The sequence below is a fragment of the Synchiropus splendidus genome, chromosome 8, assembly GCF_027744825.2.
Source record: "Synchiropus splendidus isolate RoL2022-P1 chromosome 8, RoL_Sspl_1.0, whole genome shotgun sequence".
NCBI lineage: Eukaryota > Metazoa > Chordata > Actinopteri > Syngnathiformes > Callionymidae > Synchiropus > Synchiropus splendidus.
In genome coordinates this window covers 25,908,055-25,930,143 of record NC_071341.1, presented here as the reverse complement: position 1 = coordinate 25,930,143, position 22,089 = coordinate 25,908,055, and the positions used below count along the sequence as shown (strand labels likewise).

At 42.8% G+C, this 22,089-nt stretch overlaps 1 protein-coding gene across 11 annotated transcripts in view; it reads right to left on the bottom strand.

The window, feature by feature from the left end:
- gramd1bb (GRAM domain containing 1Bb) overlaps positions 1 to 22,089 on the bottom strand; it is a 79,086-nt gene that overhangs the window by 34,452 nt on the left and 22,545 nt on the right. For 8 of the 11 annotated variants that reach the window (XM_053873904.1, XM_053873906.1, XM_053873905.1 and 5 more), the window contains exons 3-4: positions 15,012 to 15,101; positions 11,234 to 11,260 (exon numbers count right to left, since the gene is read on the bottom strand). In XM_053873904.1, the coding sequence (XP_053729879.1) occupies positions 11,234 to 11,260; positions 15,012 to 15,101 (117 nt within the window). Of the gene's footprint in view, positions 1 to 4,201; positions 4,246 to 8,140; positions 8,671 to 11,233; positions 11,261 to 13,453; positions 13,472 to 15,011; positions 15,102 to 22,089 lie in introns of those variants that run through there. The other 3 variants (XM_053873917.1, XM_053873914.1, XM_053873915.1) reach the window with 3 other exon arrangements.

The following is a 22,089-nucleotide window of genomic DNA, read 5'->3' as shown; positions in this document are numbered from 1 at the left end:
TTTACCGTCTATTTCTAAAGACAATTATTTGACAAGACAGATCAGTGCTGAATGGACAGCTCCTCCTGTTCGCTTCTCTCTAGCGCTCTCCAGTGGCCAATCTGTGACCATGACGCTTTAAAAAAACAACTAAAATTCCAAAATGCACTCACTACCATGAACACAACCATAAACTGCTTTCATTTTGCTTCACATGACTGACAAAAATAAGATATATATTTCATACCAAACACTGAAATACTGCAGAATGCAACACCTTCAATCATACATACACTTAATTTATAGCTGATTTATGGTACACTGACTTATGGCTCCTCCTATTATTGGTTTTCTTTAACTATAATCTGGTGTTTTCATTCATACCTAAGAATAGCGCCGCTCGCTAATCTGCATTAATCCCTCCCTGCACTGCCTTGTGGGATTGGATGGTGTGGTGATCTTTACTCCAATTCTGACCACCATGCGTCGCCTGCATTTTGTCACTGACAACTTTGGACGCACAATTGGAGACAAAAAAAGTCACAAGAACTAGAGAGAGAGAACGATGCGATGCATACTGATTCACACTCATCATTTCATTCTAGACCGAGATGAAAAAAGGGGATTTGGGGACAGTGAGAAAGAGAAAAGAGAAAGAAAGAGATGTTCTGTATCAGATCCTGCAAAATGATGTTAAGGTGACACACAGACGTCCTCCTGCCTGGACAATGAAAGATGAAAGGCATGAAAGCAGTGATTTTGCAGAGGCCCGGCTCTGTCCTTTGTCCCAAATTAGATTGGCCACGGACCAAAGAGAAAAGCATCGGGGGCAATGGCGTGTCGGGTTTCTATTTAGATCTGAAAAAGCGGGTTTGATGGATATCACAAATGAGGAAATATAAAGGCTGATGAAGCGTCTTTATGTTCATAGCTCTGTAGATGACACACTGTGTTAAAAAAAAACCGATGTGAGGTTCTGGAAAGGTTCAGCACAAAAAAAATGCGCACATCAAGGACGAAAAAAAGAGAATTAAAAAATGATGTTTGTCATTGTTGAATGAAGCTGTGAGCGCTGGACTTCCAGGAATGAGATCGACGTGTGTTCGGACCCGACCCGAGGCTGTAGCTGCGGATCAGAACGTCAATGACTCGACACGTCACCGGCCCTGAACTGCTGCTGCTTCCTTTCACAGAAATGATGCCGTGACATCAGGGATCGCACCATCAAAGGAGAACGTGCTGAAGATAACTACGTGCTACGTGTTTTGCTTTGCTCAGATGGCTGACTACTTTCAGAGCGTCTTGCAACGTGAGCCAGAGGGTGTGAGAAGGTGGGTGCTGAGTATTTTGGAGAGCCACAGTTCCCACCCCAAGCATGTGACCAGGGAAATGGACGCATCTTTAGTTACGTAGCCTAGCATGACCATCACTATGGCATTGCACGGCAGTGTGTATGGGATGTGGATGGTCCACAGCCAGCAGAAGCCATGTGTCGAAACACATTTGTGGCCGTGGTGGTACATGACATCTCCAGAACATTTATGTAATTTTCTATAGATTCCAGAAATATTTTTGACACAGTTTCCTAATTACATAAGAGGAGAGCGCCGGCGGTGTCGTCACACTATTATGAAATATCTCAGCCTGACCTCATCATCAGCAAGCGTGAAATACAGTGGTGTGGTTGTCGACATTGTCAGACGTGTTTCCCCAGCGGGCATGTTCACTCTTGGAAGAGCACACACACATACACACACGGGGAGAACTCTGTGAGAAGGAATACGCTCATCTGTGTCCTCCTTTCTCTGCTCGCTGGAGAAGCTTTTTTTCAGCAGATGATTAAGGGGCTGTGCCGACAGCGCGCGCCGTTTTTGCCGGTCAGCAGTAAGTATCTAAATAAATCATAAAACAGTACGGATGCAAGCTCAGCACACTGCAGTACTGAGGTCAGACATCAGGCTTGTAAGCTGATCCTGAGTCAGTAACTCAGGAACAACAAATACTTGCCGGTGTTTTCTAATCTGAGCGCATCCATCACCCTGGCGTGGACACATAACAAATCAATAAACAACAACAACAATAAGAATATTTGCAGCTGTCCGGAGGGACAAGAGTGCATGAGAAAAAATACATTTAATTCCAGGCTACAGTGAAGAGCTACCATGAATGAGCCACTTTCGAAACGTCCATCCTTCTGGTCACATTTGTCAGTGGAACTGCATACAGAACACAACATACAGGCTTCATGACGCCAGACCCAAGAATCAGTGACTGTTCACATCCAGATGTGCACAAGGCAACTCACACCATACCAGTTACCAGCCAGAAAAGCAACTGATGTTCACGTGAAGTCACTGTGGAGGCGCAAGTATATATTTCAAAATGATATGGCTGTGGGGTTTGGTGCATTTGGGACAGCAAGGTTTGCAGCCTCACTTCAAGTGACATTTGTAGCATCGCAAATCTGAATTCCAACAACAAATCCACAACCAATCTGAGGTCAGATTTTCATGTGACATATGAACAGAAGGAAAGTACACAAACAAGACCATGACACAAAATGGACGCAGCTTATGAGGCGGGGGATAGTCGCTTTGATGACTGCTAATCTGGTGCCCGACAGGTGTTGCGTTTGGAGAACACATGCACACAATGTGTGTGCACTTACCTTCACAAAACATGTTAAACCTCGAGTAAATGAGAGCTGCGGCACCCATGCTACTTTGCCCCATTCAAGGGACAACTGTGTGTTTCGTGATTCACTTCACAGGTTTGAACGCTCAAATCGTCAGTTAGTCTCTCCCTGAATATCAAAATAATATTGCCAAGACAAGCTTTGGCTTGTCAGTGGAAGAAGTTGGCAAACATTATCCACACATTCACCCATCCATCTCCACCTGTTCCTTCCCTTTCTCTTGTCGACGCACTGGAACGATGCAGTCCTAACACATACCGACGACAACTACTTTCCCACCTTGGTGTCTTTTCGCACTTAATATTTAAGAGTGGAACTGAAACTTTCTAAGTCCACTAAACATCTAATGCACTAACTAGACATGTTTTCCAGCCCCAAACCAGACAACAACAGGCTCCATCTCCTGATTTACCTGAAGGAATTCAAAAGTCTGATGTGTCTGCATGATCATCAAGAGAAACTGATACATGTGGACCCACATATCATCCACAAAACACCCAGCACAAGATAGGATTTGGATTACTGAGGTGCTGGTCTGGAAACAGAAACGTCAAATCATGCAACAAACATGTCATCTCTTAACAGTGATGCAACACTCCACTGACATGGCTTCACCGATCACACATCCACAGTGAGTGTGGTTACCATGGGAACAACCCCGTCCCAGTTGTCGAAGTTCATCCGTGGCCCTGGTCACCTCACACAGATGTAAGCAGGGGAAGACAAAGCAGCCACGGATGAAGACGCTGTGATTTGTTTACCCGCGGTTGCTAGGTCATTAGCTTCCAACCAGACAGTCATGAGGACAACACTCGAGCTATTCTGAGACGCACAAATGACCAAGGTAATGGTGACAAGGCAGGATTACGCAACCTCAACCATGGGGCTTCAAGTTTCAGATTTGTGAGGCAAATGTCTTGCAGGGGCTGGAGTCGACTCCAGACTGAACTAACGTGACTGACACTTCGCTCCCCAGAGCAAGCCTTCCATTATAGCCTCGGCTAATCCCAAAAACAAGGTCCACATATTCAACGGCCAAGACCCGACGCTGGAGCTACTCCTGGTCCCATGCAGACCCACCTTAAAATCACATGCTAAATATAGATTTCCAGATGTCTCAAGAGCTTCAGCATCACAGGCTCCGACAGGATAAGACCCAGACATCCTGTTTATTTATCCTGATTTTGCAACAAGATCCCTCATTTCCCATAATGCAATTTGACGTCTCTCTCAGGTGCATTCACAAGCTAATATCGGTCTTTGTCTCCTGATTCAATAAAGAGCAGAACCTTCGGACATCTCCGGAGGTCAGTGCTGACACCAGCGCAGTGAATCCACAATCCCAGACTCTGTGTAATCTGAGGACTAGCAGAAGTGGGCTGGAACTGGATACTCTAGTGGGACTTGGACTACATACCGAAACAGCTCCGTCGTAGCGCTGGTGAGGAATTAAAAACGATGACTAGGCTGATGTGAAATGATGCCGCGGCTGAGGCTACATGTGTAGTGGTGTTGAGTTCTTCCTACCTTTGAGGTTTCCATATCAGTTTCTTCCACTTCTTTTGCTTGGCCTAGCGGTGAAGGCACAGAAGAGGAAGTGAGTGCTCTGCTCTTTCAAGATATATGACGAGATATATAAAAGAAATTCCACACAAATACACACAAACCGCATCAGACTGACCTGTAATGCATTAGTAAACAGCAGGTATTCTCCGTCGTCACTATTATAAAAAGAGATGATTTAAAGACGTGACTTTAAGTGTCATTTTTATCAGGAACTTCCTCCTGTATGCGACCAAAATTTGGTTCTGCATGGTGATGGATTACAGTGCCAGACCAATGACCTGGATTACCATATGAATTACCAAAACTTTTTAAGAAGCCACTACTCTATGGGAAGTTACAGATCTCCTTCCTGTAATGCTACTGCCCTCTACTGTCCAATTGAGGTCATTGCTATCAATGACATTTCAAATGCTAAACAAGCTGAATGGTAAGTATCTGATGGATAATAGTCTTATTTGGGGTTTCGACCTTATCACGATCATTTTGATGAAATGATTACAGAGATAATTCATTGATGCAGCTAACAAAGATTAATGGCACATAAACTGTCCAATTCCATGTTCGCCACATCATACAATGTGATGTCATAACTACAGATTTTAAAGTTTTGAAAACAATGGGGTAAAAGTCCAAAAGTGTCGCCTGGGCACTATGACTTAAACTTTATCATTCTGGTGTCAAATATGAAAATGCGATTATTTCATGATGATACCTCTAAATTGACTTCATTTAAAACAACTTCACTTTGATTTCGAGGTAAAATAAATGTATCAATATATAGAAAACCATTCGGTCGGCCAGTGTTCCTCATGCTCTCTTGTGCACCCCAATAAAACTGCAGTGCTTCTGTCTAGTGGACCCCAGTTCTGCGTTTTCTTCTTTGGCCAAAAATTCGGATTTAACATAATTCAGGGACGAAATTCTTGATTGTGAAACTTAAATTATGAATGAATCACAAGTCGGATGCCGCCCTGTTTCCATGGAGGAGCAGGTCAGCTCCTCACTAAACTCCTCTGTGGTGAAACTGGCAATTGACCTCTGGTCCTTTCTGCTCCACGGATGTTGGTGCTGCGACTCAATACGACCCCTCCTCTCCACGCCATGAATCAGCGCACCCTGAGCACCGCCATCTATTCAATCAATTCATCTCTGCGGTGGCACCTGATCATACATTTGCCTCTGCAGTCCCTGCAATTCATGGCCGTTGCTGGGTCCAGCCAGTGCTGCTTCCCTCCTCATCACAGAGCTTGTGTCTCCTAAGTCAATGCGAAGTGATCAAGACATTGACTGGGTTTTCTAAATAACCAGATTGGCCATCTATGAAACACAAGAGATTTTTTTTCCCTCCTCTCAGGAAGCAGACGAGGCGAGGAAGACCCTAGACACGGACGCTGCGGCGACTGGAGGTAAATCCATCTTGTCTGCAGCGGCCGAGGAAGACCACTGAGAGTGCACGGATTATAGATGACGACGCGTGATTGATGACACCTGTAGAACACCGAGCCCATTTAAGAGACTTATGTTTAGGAACGACTGACGCCAGAGGGAATTGGAGACCTCAAATCATTCCTAGTCAAAGTGCTGGATCTCCAGTGCACAGAACGATCCGCAAGTGCTTCACACCCAGGCAATGTTAAATATAGAGATATTGTATGACGATGTGGAAACATTTAATTCATTTACCCCCTTTATTCTGATTTTTTAAAAAGTGAAGTGAATCAAAAACAAAAATAATATGCAAACAATACGGCCAAAAATCATGCTAAAACTTGGGGTGGGACTTGATTTAAAAAAATATCTAAATCATTATGTGGGCCTAAACTTATAGTGACGAGAGAAGGCTCTTTTTTTACTAAAATTATCATTATAATTTTTTTGGAATTATAAATTTTTGTTAGTACATTCAAAAATAAATCAGTAGTAGTAATAATAATAATAATCGTGTTATTATTATTGCACAACCCTCACGCAGGTTTTCTTGTTTCTTGGTTTACATTGACGCGTGTAACTCAGAACCTGGCTCAAATCAGAACACAGTTGTGTTGCATACGAGGCTCTCTCATCATGTATTAACAATTAGGGAGAGCAGTACTGATACTGCTGAGTGGCAGGTTCCAGGGCATTAACCACTGGCCAGGTACATAAAAGAATTTAGCATAATCAGCAGCTTGAGGACATTGTGTAGTGAACTTTGCTTCAACAGCTGACGCTTTCATTTCCATCATCATAGTCATGAGGTGCAACATGGGCGCCACCTCCGTGGCCCTCCATTCCACACGGCTCATCTGACTGTCCCTTCACTCAAGAACAAGCCCCTAGATGTAACAGGGAACAGGGAACTGGATCCATGACAAAGCACCACAAGTATTTCCTTTTACTCCTGATGGTAGGAAAGGTACCATGTTCCTCTCAGCTCATACTCCAGCTGCAGCCCCCACACCTTCACAGCTCATAGGAAGCGACGTCAGGTCCAACTGGAGGAGACAGCAGCGTCTCAAACAATGGACCCAGGAAGCCAGACTATATTTAGTTTTGGTGGCACGACACGTGGACATATGTGGCTGGCAACTCAGCTTGTGTAAGTCCACAGTGCAGGCAGATGTCCACCCAGCAGGAGAAGCAGACCTTTCACTGGGAGAATAAGTGGGTGTGTGCTGCTGACAGATCGTCCTCATGCAGGAATATTTAATGAGTCACCTTCAGCGGCCGGAGATGTGGGCGGCAAGATGGAGCCGTCATCCACCCAACTCTCGCTCTTTCACTTTGTTTACGGCGAAAAGTACTTCAAATTATTTTGGCCTTAATCCTACAGCTTTTTATTTTTCTCACTCTTTTCTTTAATATAATTGGGTTTTGTTCCCTAAATTTTAAATCAGGTTTTTGAGGACAATAATGAGAATAATCTAATTCATCACCTGACGTGTTTCCTGTAATAGCGATAAAAGGCATTTCATTTTCCTTTTTTTAATCATTGGACAGTTCATAAAGATAATAACAGTAACAACAAAAGAAAATGAATAAATGATTCATTTGGGGATGCCATTTTTTAAGCTTCCAAAAGAGTCTATGAAGCTTTTTCTGAAACAGAAAAGGTCGAACTATAAAGGGCACTGCTGCAGAGCAGAAGCAGGGCAGCTGAGGTCATGTGACCTGCTCATTGGAACCTGCACAACATTATCACCCAATTTTGTTTTGTACATTTTTATATATATATATTTACATTTTTTCTTTTTCTATCTTCCCATGAATAGTTGGCCTATAGGTATTTAAAAAAAAATATATATAATAAATTAAACTTCTTATTTATGGTCTCTTTATCATCCGTTTTCTTCAGAAGTGGATTAAAAAAAGGGAGTATGTTTTACTCATTTTACTTTCCAAGTAAATGCCAAAATAAAAATAAAAAGGTGTCATTTTGGAATGCTTCATTCCGTCTTCAAGAGGATTAAATACATGTTCTACTCTTAAATAACTCAAATTAGGGTTTGGGTGATGGACATAACATTCATTCTCAGGTGCGTTCAATGACCTCCTCATTCTTCCAGCTAGAGTCTTTGAGCAACCATCCGTTTTAAATCACGTACAGTTTCTCTTATGGTAAGATAAGATATTTAAAAAACACTATATTTTGGCAGTGTATTACATTCTGTTAAATATGAATTCCACAATTAAAATTCAAACAGGTTTACGTCTATGTTATGTTGCTCAGTTTCTTTTTAGATTTCTGTTACATTAAAGAAAATGAAAGTAGAATTCAGTACTGAATGACAAACAAAACGGCAGCATACTGAACCAACTTATACATGTTTCAACTACGACCTGGCCCTACTCTGGTGTTTGTGAACTCATCGTCCTCATCGTGTATCAGAGTGAAGAAATGGAGCAGAAGCTGGAGCTGACCTTATGTTTGTGCATGGTGAACAGGCAGACACCATCCTGGCCTCTCTCCTGGCTCTCATGGCCTCGTCGATCACTGTCCTCTCCTCCCGCTGTCAGATCTCAAACGTCCGGCACGCCTTGTCATCATCACCAAACCTCGGTCAGACCCCGTCCAAACTGCAGCAGAGGGACGCCGAACGATCCCTGCTCCGGAGCGCTCGCACACGGGGGTGACAAGTTCCTCTTCACTGGTGGGAAGAGAAGTCCCCGCCGGGGTGCAACCCAGCCACGTCCATCAGGTGTCGAGAAAGCACTGAGAGCTGAACGCTCAAAAGAGCCAGCGCCGCTTCATACTGCATCAGCCCGGATCTGCTTCGCTGAGCCATGGATGAGCCGTTGCACGAGGGAGGATGGGTCAAGGATGCGAGCGCTGTGATTGGCTAGCGGAGGATGGTGTGTGTGTGGGAAGGTCCTTATCGTAGGCTCCCTCAGAATGGCCGAGCTTGATAAGGGTGGTCCTTCACCTCCTTTTCTTTCTGCGGCTGCTCCCCCAGCGTTCCTCCCATACTCACTCAGCTTCCTCCTCTCCTCCCCTCTCCATCTGTGCCACAGGCTGGAGGGAGCTACAACTACACAGCTGCTAAGCTGCAACAGCGTCATCAATTCATCTTGCAGACATAACTATGTCGCTCCATGACCCAATTTCACCAAACAGCACATTTACATTACAATCTGCAGCGCCACTCACAACAGTCTTTTTGTGCAGTTCACAGCAGATTCTGACAAATCCATATTAAAAAAAACAGCAAACAAACCAAATCAGTCACAACCATGGTAAAGTGTATCTTTGTATGTATATAATAATATAATGAGGTTAAAGAGATAACGCGTATTTCACTGCATCTGTGTCAGGCTTTGTGAGGTTTTACATTTGTTTATTTGTAAAGTAATTACAGCCCGTTGGCCCGTTTCCCATTGTACTATAGCACCTAACGCTCGCATGTTCTCTTCATACACATCCAGCGAGCAGCCAATCACACAACAGTGCATTAAAGGACATGTTTGTGCACTCACCGCCACACTACAGCGGAACAATAGTTGCTGCTTACATATGATATTTACAGCCGCCACCGACGTACACACTGATTCCCTTGTGCCCGACCTATCCGCACAGAGTGAAGAGCCAACCACATGCATTCACTGAACATACACATGGTTGGATAAAATGAAGAAAAAACATTTGGAGGAAAAAAATAAGCTCACTTTCATTTTGATTTTGGAAACCATGCAACAACCAGACTTTGAATTAGCTAGGTGAGTCTCCAGCAATCCACAGTTAGACAAAAAGCTAGCATGTCAGGAAATTGGCGACAAGAAGTCACCATGGACCATATGAAAATAGATATAAAAATCCATTAATAAATATATTTTCTCTTGGTATCTAGCCATTTTACATTATTTGCAGACAACATTAAGATTAAAAATGGCTTGAATGTGTTTGAGAAGACGCCTGTCTGAGCAAACACAATAAGCGCCAAAACCATGACCGGCTGTGATCACTAACATACTGTATCAATGGAAGCAAAGTTAACAACCCCAGTATCACTTACTGCCTGTGTCAGACAGGGATGTGAGTCCCGGTTAAAAATCAGATCAGATTCTGCTGACCTCCATCAACGGAGGCTCATGTCTCCAACCACACAGGCAGATCAATAATCAGAAAAACATCGGAAGGGAAATGATGACATTAAAGTGAAAGACAGGAAGACTGCCAGCAGCATGGATACCACAGCGGACCGGGATACACAGTATAAGATAGTTCCCTTCAACTTCAGAGGTATGTAAAGGGGCCATATGCAGCAGCTCTCTTTTTAATGTTCCCCTTTTGTTCTTCATGACAAGTGAGAGGTCGTTGAAATATTTATGGTGCTTTCAAATCTCACAATTTTGAAGTTTTGCCCCACTTTTGTTTCAGCAGTTATTAACTTTTTGAATCTGTCAACTTCATTGAAGCTTCTGAAAAGAGAGGTGTTTGGATTAGAATTACTTTGGATGGTTAGAACAAAGACTACATCACAGTCTCAGTGGCTACTAAAATCCTTATTGAGATTTTCTGGTATTAAAACTCATCAGATTGTGCGGAGCTCTTGCTGGGTGATGTTAGACTGGAAATCACGTTAGGTGGCTAACCTTGCCCTTTAATAACAACAGTCTCACACAATGCAGCTGACCCTTGACCCCTGACGGTACTGTAGTGGCCCAATGAAGTCCCTGAAATTACCGGTGAGAAAAACCAAATGAAACAACATATTTAATCCAGCATGCATCAAATCTAACTCAGAATTACTGAAAATATATAGTGAGTAAATGAGATTAACACTATTCAAGTTAAATCATTTTCCTTAAAGGTGAAAGAAACTTGGCAAAAAAGCCTCTACATATCACCACGCTTCAATCACGACTCACTTCGGAAGCTACTCTTCAGGCACCGCAGCAGACAGCGAGTCAATTTATGGAATGGCTCACAGCGACTCCTAGTGGTTCGATCGTGAACGATCTCAACTCGCATGAGTGGCCAGGTGCACACACACACACACACACAGGCCACGGTTCAAAGTGTCGAGTCAGCTCTGAAAAATGTGCCGGACAAACCCAGCTGGGGACTAATGACAGCATGCAGACTCCACATGACACACACAAACCTTCCCTCACAGGTCTCAGGGAGACAAATGCAGATATGATCACGCTCCTTCAGGCTCTCCGAATCACAAACCACACACTCACCGGACCACGCTGAGCTGCCACTGTCTAGAGCGTGTTCGCTGCTCTGACCGGACTGAAAACAACCCACAACAACATCCAACTCACAAAAGCCCGTTTGCATCTGTTGGACCGATCAAAGCACACAAAGACATTCCATGGCTTGCAACTACATTCAGCGGTGGCCCCTCCGAACGCAACGCACTTTCACACACCTCAGCAGCAGGACAAAGCTGTCCACCGGTGTCACATGTGACGCAGCGGATCGGGACAAATCTGGAGACAGCACCGGCGTACCACAGCACAACAACAACAAAGCCAGGAGGTAAACACAGGCGGGTTTGTTGGACTCACCTGAGTTTGTCTGCTGCACTGTCAGACCTGCAGAGAAAAGCAAAGAATCGATCAGACACTGCCAGATAATGTGCTTTTATATCCGTACAGTTTCCCATCGATGACCACTATGAGAGGATTCACTCACACAACACTCTGTCCACTGGCTGGACCACGTTTGTTTTGGACGATCACAAAAGCTGTGGTCTTAGTTTGCAATGCAAACCTGGTTCCTTCCGCACTTCACTCATTTTAAAAGCCACACAACGTCCCCCAGAGCAGCCAGAAAGCTACTAAAACACTTGAGCTTCAACAAACTATGGCTTCGAATACAGTGGTGAACAGCACAGCTGTACACTGGGCAGAGCGTTACCTGGCAGCAGGGGCTAACCTGTGTACCGTCATCGCCATGTAGCATTAGCATTGCAAACTCCACAAGTTTTTGGGTTTTTTTTTTTCCAATTGTTTCTGTAAAAAGTCCAGTATTAAAGAACAGTGAAATAAATAACAGCTAATGATAGAAGATGAATAGTCTGGAAGCTCTTCTATTGAACACAGTAACCATAAAGACATTTAGTTTTTTAGTTTTTAATTGAGTTTTTAGTTCATTTAGTATTTTTTCCTGATCTTGGACATCTAATAAAGGACATCTAATCTAATCTAATACTGGAACTGAGAACCTTTTTTTTTATATTGAAGATTTCTACTTTTGAACTTGCTATATAAATCAAACAAACAATATGCCACTGTATGCCCCAGTCTTACCACACTATAAGAGCTTTTTTATATTAAATCATTCATTGGAGTTGGAAGAAAAACTGAGTTGTTCTTGCATGTGCGTTGTACTGGCGATGTTTTATTGAAAAATAAATAACCTACCGCATGTTTTCAACATTTGTTTTCAAAATGATACATAATATTTAACCCCATTCCTGGCTTGGAACAAACACTACCTCTCTCATGACAACACCCATGATATTTTCTGTTGATGACTGACAGTACCACTCGAAATATAAGTCCAATTCAAATGAGCTCATTCACAGCAAAAAACAGACTCCTAGAAAGAAGCCAAATATTCTTATATTCAATCGAATTACCTGGCTCGACACAAATTCTTCAAAAACCGACAATAAAAACCCACTAATTTAAGATTCAATTTCTCAAATGTTTAATTTCTAATTCAGTGTCCACTAAATTAAATAATAAAATGGCAATGAGCATAAAAGCTAAATTTTTTAAAACGGAGTCATGTGATGCCCTAACTCAAGACACCAAAACTTTCTCATTTAAACTTGGCAATGAATTGTTGCAAAGTTTAGATAGTTCACTTCAGCCACTGAACTTGGGAGTCGTCTCTTGAGCTACACAGACAGTGGAAGAGGAAACATGGTGGACCTCATGCAACAGCTGGAGTGATGACTCCCTCACCGAGATCCAGATACGAATACAAAACCCAAAGTCAACCCTGTCTTCCATGCCACATCATTAACCATGCCTGAAAAACAAACTCAAATCCCACTGTTTTTGACACCAGACAATAAAACGCTGACAACAACAAGCCCTCCTTGGCCGTAGCCTGTCAGGCAAGGTAAAGAACACAACTTCAAACAGGCACTACAGCCCAGAGAACGTCTGAGTCCAGATGAGATGGTTGAGAACAGAGCAGGAGGATCCGCTTCATCAACACAGAGCGCTGTTTGTGTGTTGGAGGCAAGAACATCATCGGCAGTGACGACCAAACCGGCGTCACTACAGCGCCACATCAGCAGTGGGTTGTGCCTGTCAGAAATCAGGCGTGTTCAAAAGTGCAAGCTCCTCATTGATCTGACAATCAAACTTTATTTGTAAGTACATGCTTGATGTGAGCTGATGTGTCAGTACGACAAGTTTCCACGGTCACAACAGCGGTAAAAGTGGATAGAATGTTGTTAGACGTGAGCGACGCCAGTGTCCCACTTTGTGTTCCTGACTCTGCGTCACCGCTGATGACTCATATTTTAGCAAAGTCACATTGTGATGTAACACAAGCAAATCTCCAGCGTCTAAAATCTGAAGATGTCAGCAAATGCGCTCCAAGCTGTCAATGCTACGACTCGGTCAGACGACTGCTGTCACCTCACCACTGCAGCTGCACACGGCTCCCGGCACACACTGCAGCACACCAGCACGCAGCACCACACAAGTCCCAGAGCGGCGGACACAAACAAGCCCCCGGCGCCGGCACCGACGCAGCTGCTTTACCTGCAGAGGAGACATGACATTCCGTGCCCTCTGCAGCCGGCCACAGAACGCTGCTCCCCCTGCAGCTGCCGCAGACACGCCTCACCAGCTATCACCAGCGCAGCCGAGGGAGGAAGAGCAGCCAGATATCCCATAGATTGGACAAGAGACGGGTCCGGATTGACACGGCGCGAGGGGAATGTGCAGTAGCAGCAGCAGGAGCAGCAGCAGAGAGGGAAGCATGCAGAAGAGAGAGGCAGCAGAGAGCAACACATTCAGCTTTGCTTACATGAAAGATCATTTCCACTGAGGCAGAGGCTGCACCTGTGCCGCACTCCGCACTTCCTCAAGTGGAAGAAGTTCATGTTATATGGTGTTTAGTGAAGTTATGTGGAAAGCTGAGTAAGAGACAGACACCTATAGCTCCAGACTGTCCGCAAGTGACGTCATCACCAGCAGCATTACAGTCCGGGAAAGTACGACAAGTTCAATGGGAGGAATGCAACTGTATTAAAGTTGTTCATTATTAAGTCTTATTTAAAAGTAGTTTTCATGATGGCAACGGAGCCATAGGAAATATAGACTTCTCAACAGTCATATGAAAAATTCATGTAACATGTTTTTGTTACAATACAATTAAAATTACAGACACACAAACAGAATTTTTTTTAAATAAAACAATTAATCAGAACTTTATTTTTTAAGCAACTTCTCAAATCAATGTTGATTTGATTCCACCATTTCCAGCTATTTTAAACACTAAAATATGGATTTAAAGATCCACAAATACATTTGAAAAAAGAAGATTATTACCACCCTATAAAAGGATGGGTGACCTTGGTTATCAAACCAAATCAATCAAACACATTTCTACACGCTCAGCTTCATTGTTTCTGACTGACGGTGAGGAGTGAATCTCAATTACTTGGGCTGCAGAACACACTTTCTTTCATGCAAAACTAACAAAGCTTTTCAAGTTTGAAGAGAGGAACGAGGAATGGGACCCCTCAGTGACCCCAGACTTCGGAGGAGACTTTTCCCTGCGTGCGTACCGTGCAGGTACAGACAAATTGAGAAGAGACATTTGCACAGCGTCAGCACCAGAACAGCTATTACATCAACAACATGCCTTTTGCAACCTTCTATGGTGCTTTCTGATGCCAACGTCAGCAACAACTCTTTTTTAAACATTTACCAGACAAGAGAGCCACTCAGAGAACAGGGATAACAAAGTGCACCACAGACACCAGCGACCTGACGTTTTGGAATGAATGAAATTTGGAGTTTGTCTGGATGATGTCACCAGAAAACATGGTTTGCCATCTTCCCATCACGTCATATAAGCAGCGAAACTGAGCCTTTGGAACCTTCCCAAATCCCGACCTGTCCAAATTGTTAGCCACTTGACTGTGACCTCCACCCTGACCACACATGTAAACAAACTTCACACTGCTCAAATCCATAATCCACTTTGTACACTTCTGATGCCAACAGGTAAAACATAAAGACTTACTTCATGACAATAGTCAAGTAAATCTTGCACCAATGGTGATCATTGATAAGACAAAAAGCTACCTACTTTTCTTCATGGATTGAGGGAGTCAAAAAGCGGTTGCCGTCATCCTCATGGCTGCTGTGCTGGCTGCTCTGCTGACTGCTCTGTTGACTGCTGCGAAAAAACGCAAACCAAGTCAGCCTGTCAGTTGGTGCTTATTAGCTGAACACAGTGGAGAAAAATCACGCATATGAAAATCAACAGAAAACATTTTCAGAAGCTTTAAAAAATGAAGCGTTTTTCTGTACATGCACAACACAGACACCAGAGGGAGCCATTTGACCCATCTTTCTCAAATCTAAAAAGGTCATTAATGCACGTGAAAATGAGCTGTTATGAGATAACAACCTCTTGTGTCTCAAGTCATGATTAATTCAGTCTCCCGCCGCACAATGCTTTCACATAGCAGGAGGTTTCCTCTCCTCATTCTGCAGCAATCTGATTATTCTCCACTGCTGCTATTTCCAGCTCCAGCCGCCTGACGGAGGCACACTCTGACATTTAAGACCAAAAGCTGCTCTGTGGGGAAAGGTCTTCATTAATTCCAGCTCCGCTCTGATCCGACTCCAGCAGCACAAGCGCTCCGGCCGGAGCGGAAGCAGGGTTCTATGTAAATCATGTCGGTTTAGGAGAGTTCTGCTCCCTGAAAAGGCAGTCGTTCAGCAAGCGAGTGACCCGGGCGCATTTCTTTAATAGGACGTAGACACAAAGGGTTTTCTCCCATCAGGCTTTAAAAACATGTCAAAACATGGACTGACCTTTTTATGGAATTTTATAATTCAATTACAGCCCAGTAAACTTGGAAATAATGGAAGTTGTTTGGACTGAAACATGAGGAAATAAGACGAAGAAGAAATTTGAAAAGCAACATGACTATATATTTAAAATGCTATCTATTAAAAAGTAGATGGAATAATCAACACAAATATTATTTGCACATGTGCATAACAATCCAATCGTTGTCATACATACACATAAATAAAAAAATGCATAAAATGTACAAAAACTACTGGGGAAAAAAGCTCACAAAAAGAAATTAGAGATTTAAGAAGAACATGGCGAACAGAAATTCATGACAGATGTATTTCAACACAGAATCCGCTCGAACACAATTCCCTGATCAGGCTGCTGGCACATGAAGAGTCGCGTTCGCAGGACATATGCCTTTTCGTCACTACTATGTTCATGTGAAAAACGACGAGAACAGAGCGATATTATAGCAATGAATAAAACATTGCTCATGAGCAACTCATATTGGATGCTAACCAGCCTTGGTGTTTGTTAAAAATGCAACTGTAAATCAAGAATATCATTAAGAATCAAGAATACAATCAGCACATTTTTAGACTCAAAGCTGTAGAACTTAGTACCAAAGTGGTGCATTGCTAACGTTCAAAATACAGACGTTAACAGCATTTTGAGTTGTAGGTGGTGTGTGGGACTCAAACATTATGATGGAGTGGTGAAACTTTGTGAAAGATTTTGCATCATGATCCTAAAATAGCCGCAGCTCTTATCAGAGGGCAGCACAGCACTTGTTCCCATCCCATCCAGACAGAGTGGAGGACGACACAGTATTAGGTTAGCTACAGATGTGGCCTCAAATGACAGTTGGAAGAACGGTTTCGAGAAGTTCAGCTGCAGTGACAGCACCTGCTTTCATAAGATATGAACTCTTATGGAGTGTTGCTCATCTGAGCCACGACGGCAGACAGCATCGCTAACAGAGCTGACGCTCAACACTTTCTTCATGTAAGCTAAGTGTAGCTCCCTGGCTACTACCATAAGAAACCTCTAGACAACGTCACATTTCCCCGGGCGACCCGCTCGACCCATGTGACCAGCAGGCTCCTTCACAGCAGAATGAGGTTGCATCATCAGGAGATGGCGCTCTCATTCACCATGGCAGAGGTCAACTTTCCTCATGAAGAGTCCAGGAAGAGAAAACAAGAACTCTTTGATGACGCTTCCTAGGCTCCTGATTGGAAAACGTCAAGTCATGTCAAGTTTGGAACAATAGAAAAAACTTTCTCAAATATGCTTGGGTTGCGACTATTGCCACCGGTGGTTATGCTTTTCACTGTTTGGCAAAATAATAAATGTGGTTTTAGTTTTGCATCAGTTTGCAATTACACTCCTTTCCCAGCATCGGCGCTGAAAACACACTTGAAACAACGTAATGCTGTGTTAACAGCCTGCTAGAAACTAAATGCTGAACCAAATACATGCACTTCACAATGTTAAGAAGAATTATTGCTATGGATGTGAAAAATGTGTCTGTAAATTCCGCAAAACCAGAAACAAATGATGCAAAAGAACTGTACGCCAACACTTACGCAGTACACACCACATACAGTTGACAAAAGTGTGCGAAGCCTGGACTTCCTTCAGAGGCTCCTCTGATCACAGATGCGGGAGCTTGGGCATTTCAGGATAAAAATCAAGCTATTCAAGTTTTCAAATTCGGAATAAGTCCTGTCGCTGATTGTAAGACAGTAATCAGCACAGATTATGATGCAGCTGCAAATTGTCAAGACAGAGTGGAACACTGGCACTAATTATAGGTAAAAATAGAAACAAGTGGAGCAGAGGGGAAGAAATATTTTAGTCCCTCAAACCGTGCAGTTGAACATTTCTATCTTCTACCCCTTACAGCAGTGTTTCTCCACCTTTCTCCAGCCACGGCACCCTTGGTTCATTGAAAAAATCCCAGGGCTCACCACCAAAGGAGGCTTAACGTCCTACAGAAAGTCCCTATTCATTTGTGAAAAACTGTAGGAAGTGACACTCGGTTGTTAGTTTGCCGGGCCATTTGCAGAAACAAATTGCAGAAAATGTATTTGTTTGAAATACATTCAAAACATATCATGATGTACTGATGTATTTACTGACTTTAAATCACTTCTCTTTTGCATGATTTGATTGTAGTTTCCAGACAAATCCTTCACGTCTTTGCCTGAACTTGCTTCATAAAAACAATGATTCTTTCTCTCTTCACATTTATTTTGTGGTGCATTTAGTTTTTCAAAGCCAACTTTTAAAGCACAGAGCAAACTTTGACAGTCCATGAGCATCAATACAGTTTGGAAGTGAGACAGTTCAGGTTAGCTGTTAGCTCTGTGGTGCAGACAGTCTTTGGCATGGTGGCGGCTCCTACAAGGATCCCTCCCCCCCTCCCTCCGCGGTTCTGGGATGAAAGTGTGTGGTCAAGTTTGAGGCGCATCAGCTTTAAAAACAGCTGCAAGTTGTACATGTGAGCGGCTTCTTGTCTGTGAGTGTGTGGGAAGAGGAGCGCGGCGCACCACAGCAGTGCTGCTTTGACTGAGGGAGGGATCAACACACTGGAGCTCTACTGTAGAGTGGAGAGGAAGAATGGCAGCCAATCCATGTGATCATCTCCTCACCTCGGTTGCTCCTCAACACCTTCTCATTGTCATGATTTAATGTCACCATGTCGCTCACCTCTATCTCCGGACACATGAGGTGAAACTGGATCATTTCCCATGGCACACCTCACTGTCTCTCACGGCTCACTAGCACCCGGTTGAAAAACACTGCCGTACAGCATGGCCAGGCAATACAAGCATAATGGGCTGGACAGTAGTGAGCGGCTGTCAAATCCAAAAATAGAATTTTTAATAAGATGGAAACTTTAAGGAAAAAAGTATGGAAAAAAAAAGATGAGGTCATTGTGCCACCACACCATAGGATGAAGCAGTAGATTGTCATTTCATATAGAAAAGTCAAACTTAAGGCCCCCAGGGTTCAAATCCGGTCAGTTATTTGACCTGTCAGACCCATGAATACATATTGATAAAATCAAATGAAAAAATTAATGTAAAGTGCAACGCAGCAAATAAACTCTATCTCATGTGATCTACTGGATCACCACCAAAAACATGACAATCAGTGCTCATGCTCTGCCGTGGGCGTTAAGAATGTCAAGGATTGACCTGGAAAAGTCCCAGACTGTCTCCTGTGTTCACGGCGGTGACAATGGGCACTTTTTCTTTTGAAGCGAAGAACAGAGAAAGCTTACGTTGAAATTCAGCATCAGTAATTGAAAAGAACGCTGATACCAGAGTCTGTTTCAGCTAACTCCATTATCAGCATAAACAAAAAAACAGTCTGGAACACAATGATCTTTATGGGGCTACTAAGGGAAAAACAGCTTTTCATTCATGGAGCTACAAACTGAAGGTTGTACAGTATGATGTCCAATTTCAAGGCAGCCTTTTCTTCTAAAATAGCTGCGACTGAATAATCTGGCTCCTGCATCTACACTGAGACTTGAATGAATGATGGAGCCCTTCATCAGAAATGAGGGTTTTGTGTTGTTGCCAAATGAGTACGCTGCAGTGGAGCAGAACATTTGACTCTGGAACTGAAGACAGAAACTAGTTTTGTCAACACACTTGTATGTGGGAAAACAAAGTGAAGTTCTAGTAGGTTTTCCTTCTGAATATTCAGGATTTTTGTTTACACAAAACTTCCATAAACGTACCGTAATAAAAATACCGTCGTGAATCAAGTTGAATAGAAACTAGGCTTGGACCACTTTAACATCAATCATCACAAATGTGTCTCTTTAAGTCACAAATTAGCATGATACTGTTCTAAAAATAGCTTTTCCCTGCTAGCAGCACCGAGCTTCCATACGTTCTCACCACATTGGTTGCTGTGAGTTCTCAATAGTGTCTGTGTCAGCCACAGATCTACAGGTGATGCAGGAGAAATCCAGTTACTGCAGCAGGAATCCCCAGGTCTGAAAGTGATCCGATTCTGATGATATTGTTAAAGGCAGCACGGTATTCCGATGGTGCGAGTGACACACCGTGTCCCTGACTGTTAAATGAAGATGGGCATTCCAAGCTGGATTACATCTGTCATGCAGCTCCCAAACATTTAAAGCTGAAAGAAACAGCAGGACACGTCTCGCCTTATCATCACGCCACAGCGGCAGGAACAAGCATCTTGGAAACGCTCTACACGACACTGGAGGAAACGGCGGGGGAGCGCGTTTGAAGCTGTGCCTGACAGAGAGTTCACACTGAGAAATGATCACTGGGTCTCATGTGCAAGTCCCTGGAGAGCGAGTGTGTTCCAGATGATGACCAAATGACAGTGTATAATGACATGAGACTCTGCTCATGGGATAGAATAAAGGAGCAAAACCTACAATGAGCCATATTTGCTGAGGGATTCTGGGCGTGTCCAACTGAGAGGACACCAAAACAGAGAGACTTGTTTGGACACTTTGGAATTTTCAGGGGAGAGAAAAGCCTGGGCTTCTTCGTGCTGCCCCCACAACACAGGAATGACTTGATTTTGGAAACAAGAAGGACTCTCTGATCACAACTGTTGGCTGCGTCAGGATGATTCCTCATGAGGAAAGAAAGACAGACCCAACACACACACTCAGATAATTATCCAGCAGAAAGACATCTATCTCCCATCTAAACCAGGAAGTCAAAAGTGCAGTTCCACTGTCCAGCACAAGCAGACATCACAGCAGATATAGATTAAAGATTGACCCAGTGACCTTTTATCTCTTGCTACTGAGTGATTTATCTTTGAGCGTACTGCTACTTGTGCTTATCAACAGCCATGGAAGTGCCATGTTTATTTTGGTCATGTCTGGTCCTCACTGGAAGAGAACGTTTTCTACAGGCAACGCGCCAAAAGGTCACAAGTCATGCCAGAGAAACAAGTCGAAAAAAGACGATACAGTATTCACATATAATCTAAAGAGGCTCACCTTATATCCATCCATATCTGAGATGGAGCTGTATTAACAACAGTGAGGTGTCAGTGTAGATCGAGTTTGGATTTTCCATTGCAAAACTGACACAGTTGATGGTATATTCAGACAAACCTGACAGAAATTAACCGCTTAATCTTGACTATACACTTTTGGATATTAAAATATTGAACCTTCCATTTTCTTTTTTTTTTGATTACGTTCACATGAACTGATATTTTACAAAAACAAACTTTTAAATTAACCTTGAACAATCAAATAACTAATACAAACCAATGAAAACCTCCTTCCGAACAAATAAATTACTGAAAATAAACGTAGTATAACTTCCACAATAACATACAGTGGTCGGGTTCATGTGTAATCACAAGTAAAAAGAGGACGTCGCATAATCTTTAACTTTAATAATCATTAACTTTTAAAACCAGGACGAAAAAAACATGGAAAAATACTGCTGGTCTTGTAAACTACTTCCTGTTTACCACATGATGTCCAAGTGGATCATTACATCAGGTGACAGCACAGATGTGCTCCTGCAGGCAGCATTCCATTATTCTGTGTTTGTTACTGTAAGAAAACTTTTTCTTTCTTCTATTCAGCATTGTCATGAAAGTTTTGAAGGGACTGGAATTACTTAATAACCTGTAAACATAGAAATACTTTAGTTATTAGGTTGGAAAGTTTCGGCTTGCGACGCTTAGTGAAATGGTAGTGTTATATTAAAGCAGTAAAATAGAAAACTGTGAGTGATTTGGGTTTTGGGAGATCCCTCCTAAACACAAATTTATTTTTCTTTAATGATGAGACTTAGCTGTGTTGTTTGTCATTGATGTGTCATTTTTCCTAAGTCAGACAATTTTAAATTAGCTCTGGGTTTTGCATAACTCCAGGGATTTTGGGGCATTATTGAGAATTCACAGGAATAAAGGATGAACCAGGAATAATCTATCAATTTTGCGTGGAATTTCCATGTTTAATGGGACATTTTGGAGGGGGAGGGACTTTTTTCATTACATTTCAACGTTTTGAATGAGACGTTGTGGAGGCAGTTTTGAATGAGTGGGTTTGAGAGATGTGCAGCATTGAACCCCATACGCCCTTTATTATCATCCTTTCCCCATAAAACAATTAGAAAGTGTTCTGGTGGACTTAATAAAACATTTGGTACGGGTGTCTTCTTCTTCTGCGCTTAGATATAATGTAGACCCAGTTAGTTCCACTAGATTCCCATAAAACAGGCGGAATAATTCACGTTATTCCATTGGTTTTCCAATAGGGAATATTTCCAAAATTCCCAAGCCTAACTTCCCTTGGAAATGTAATGTGACCCTTTGATCCCCT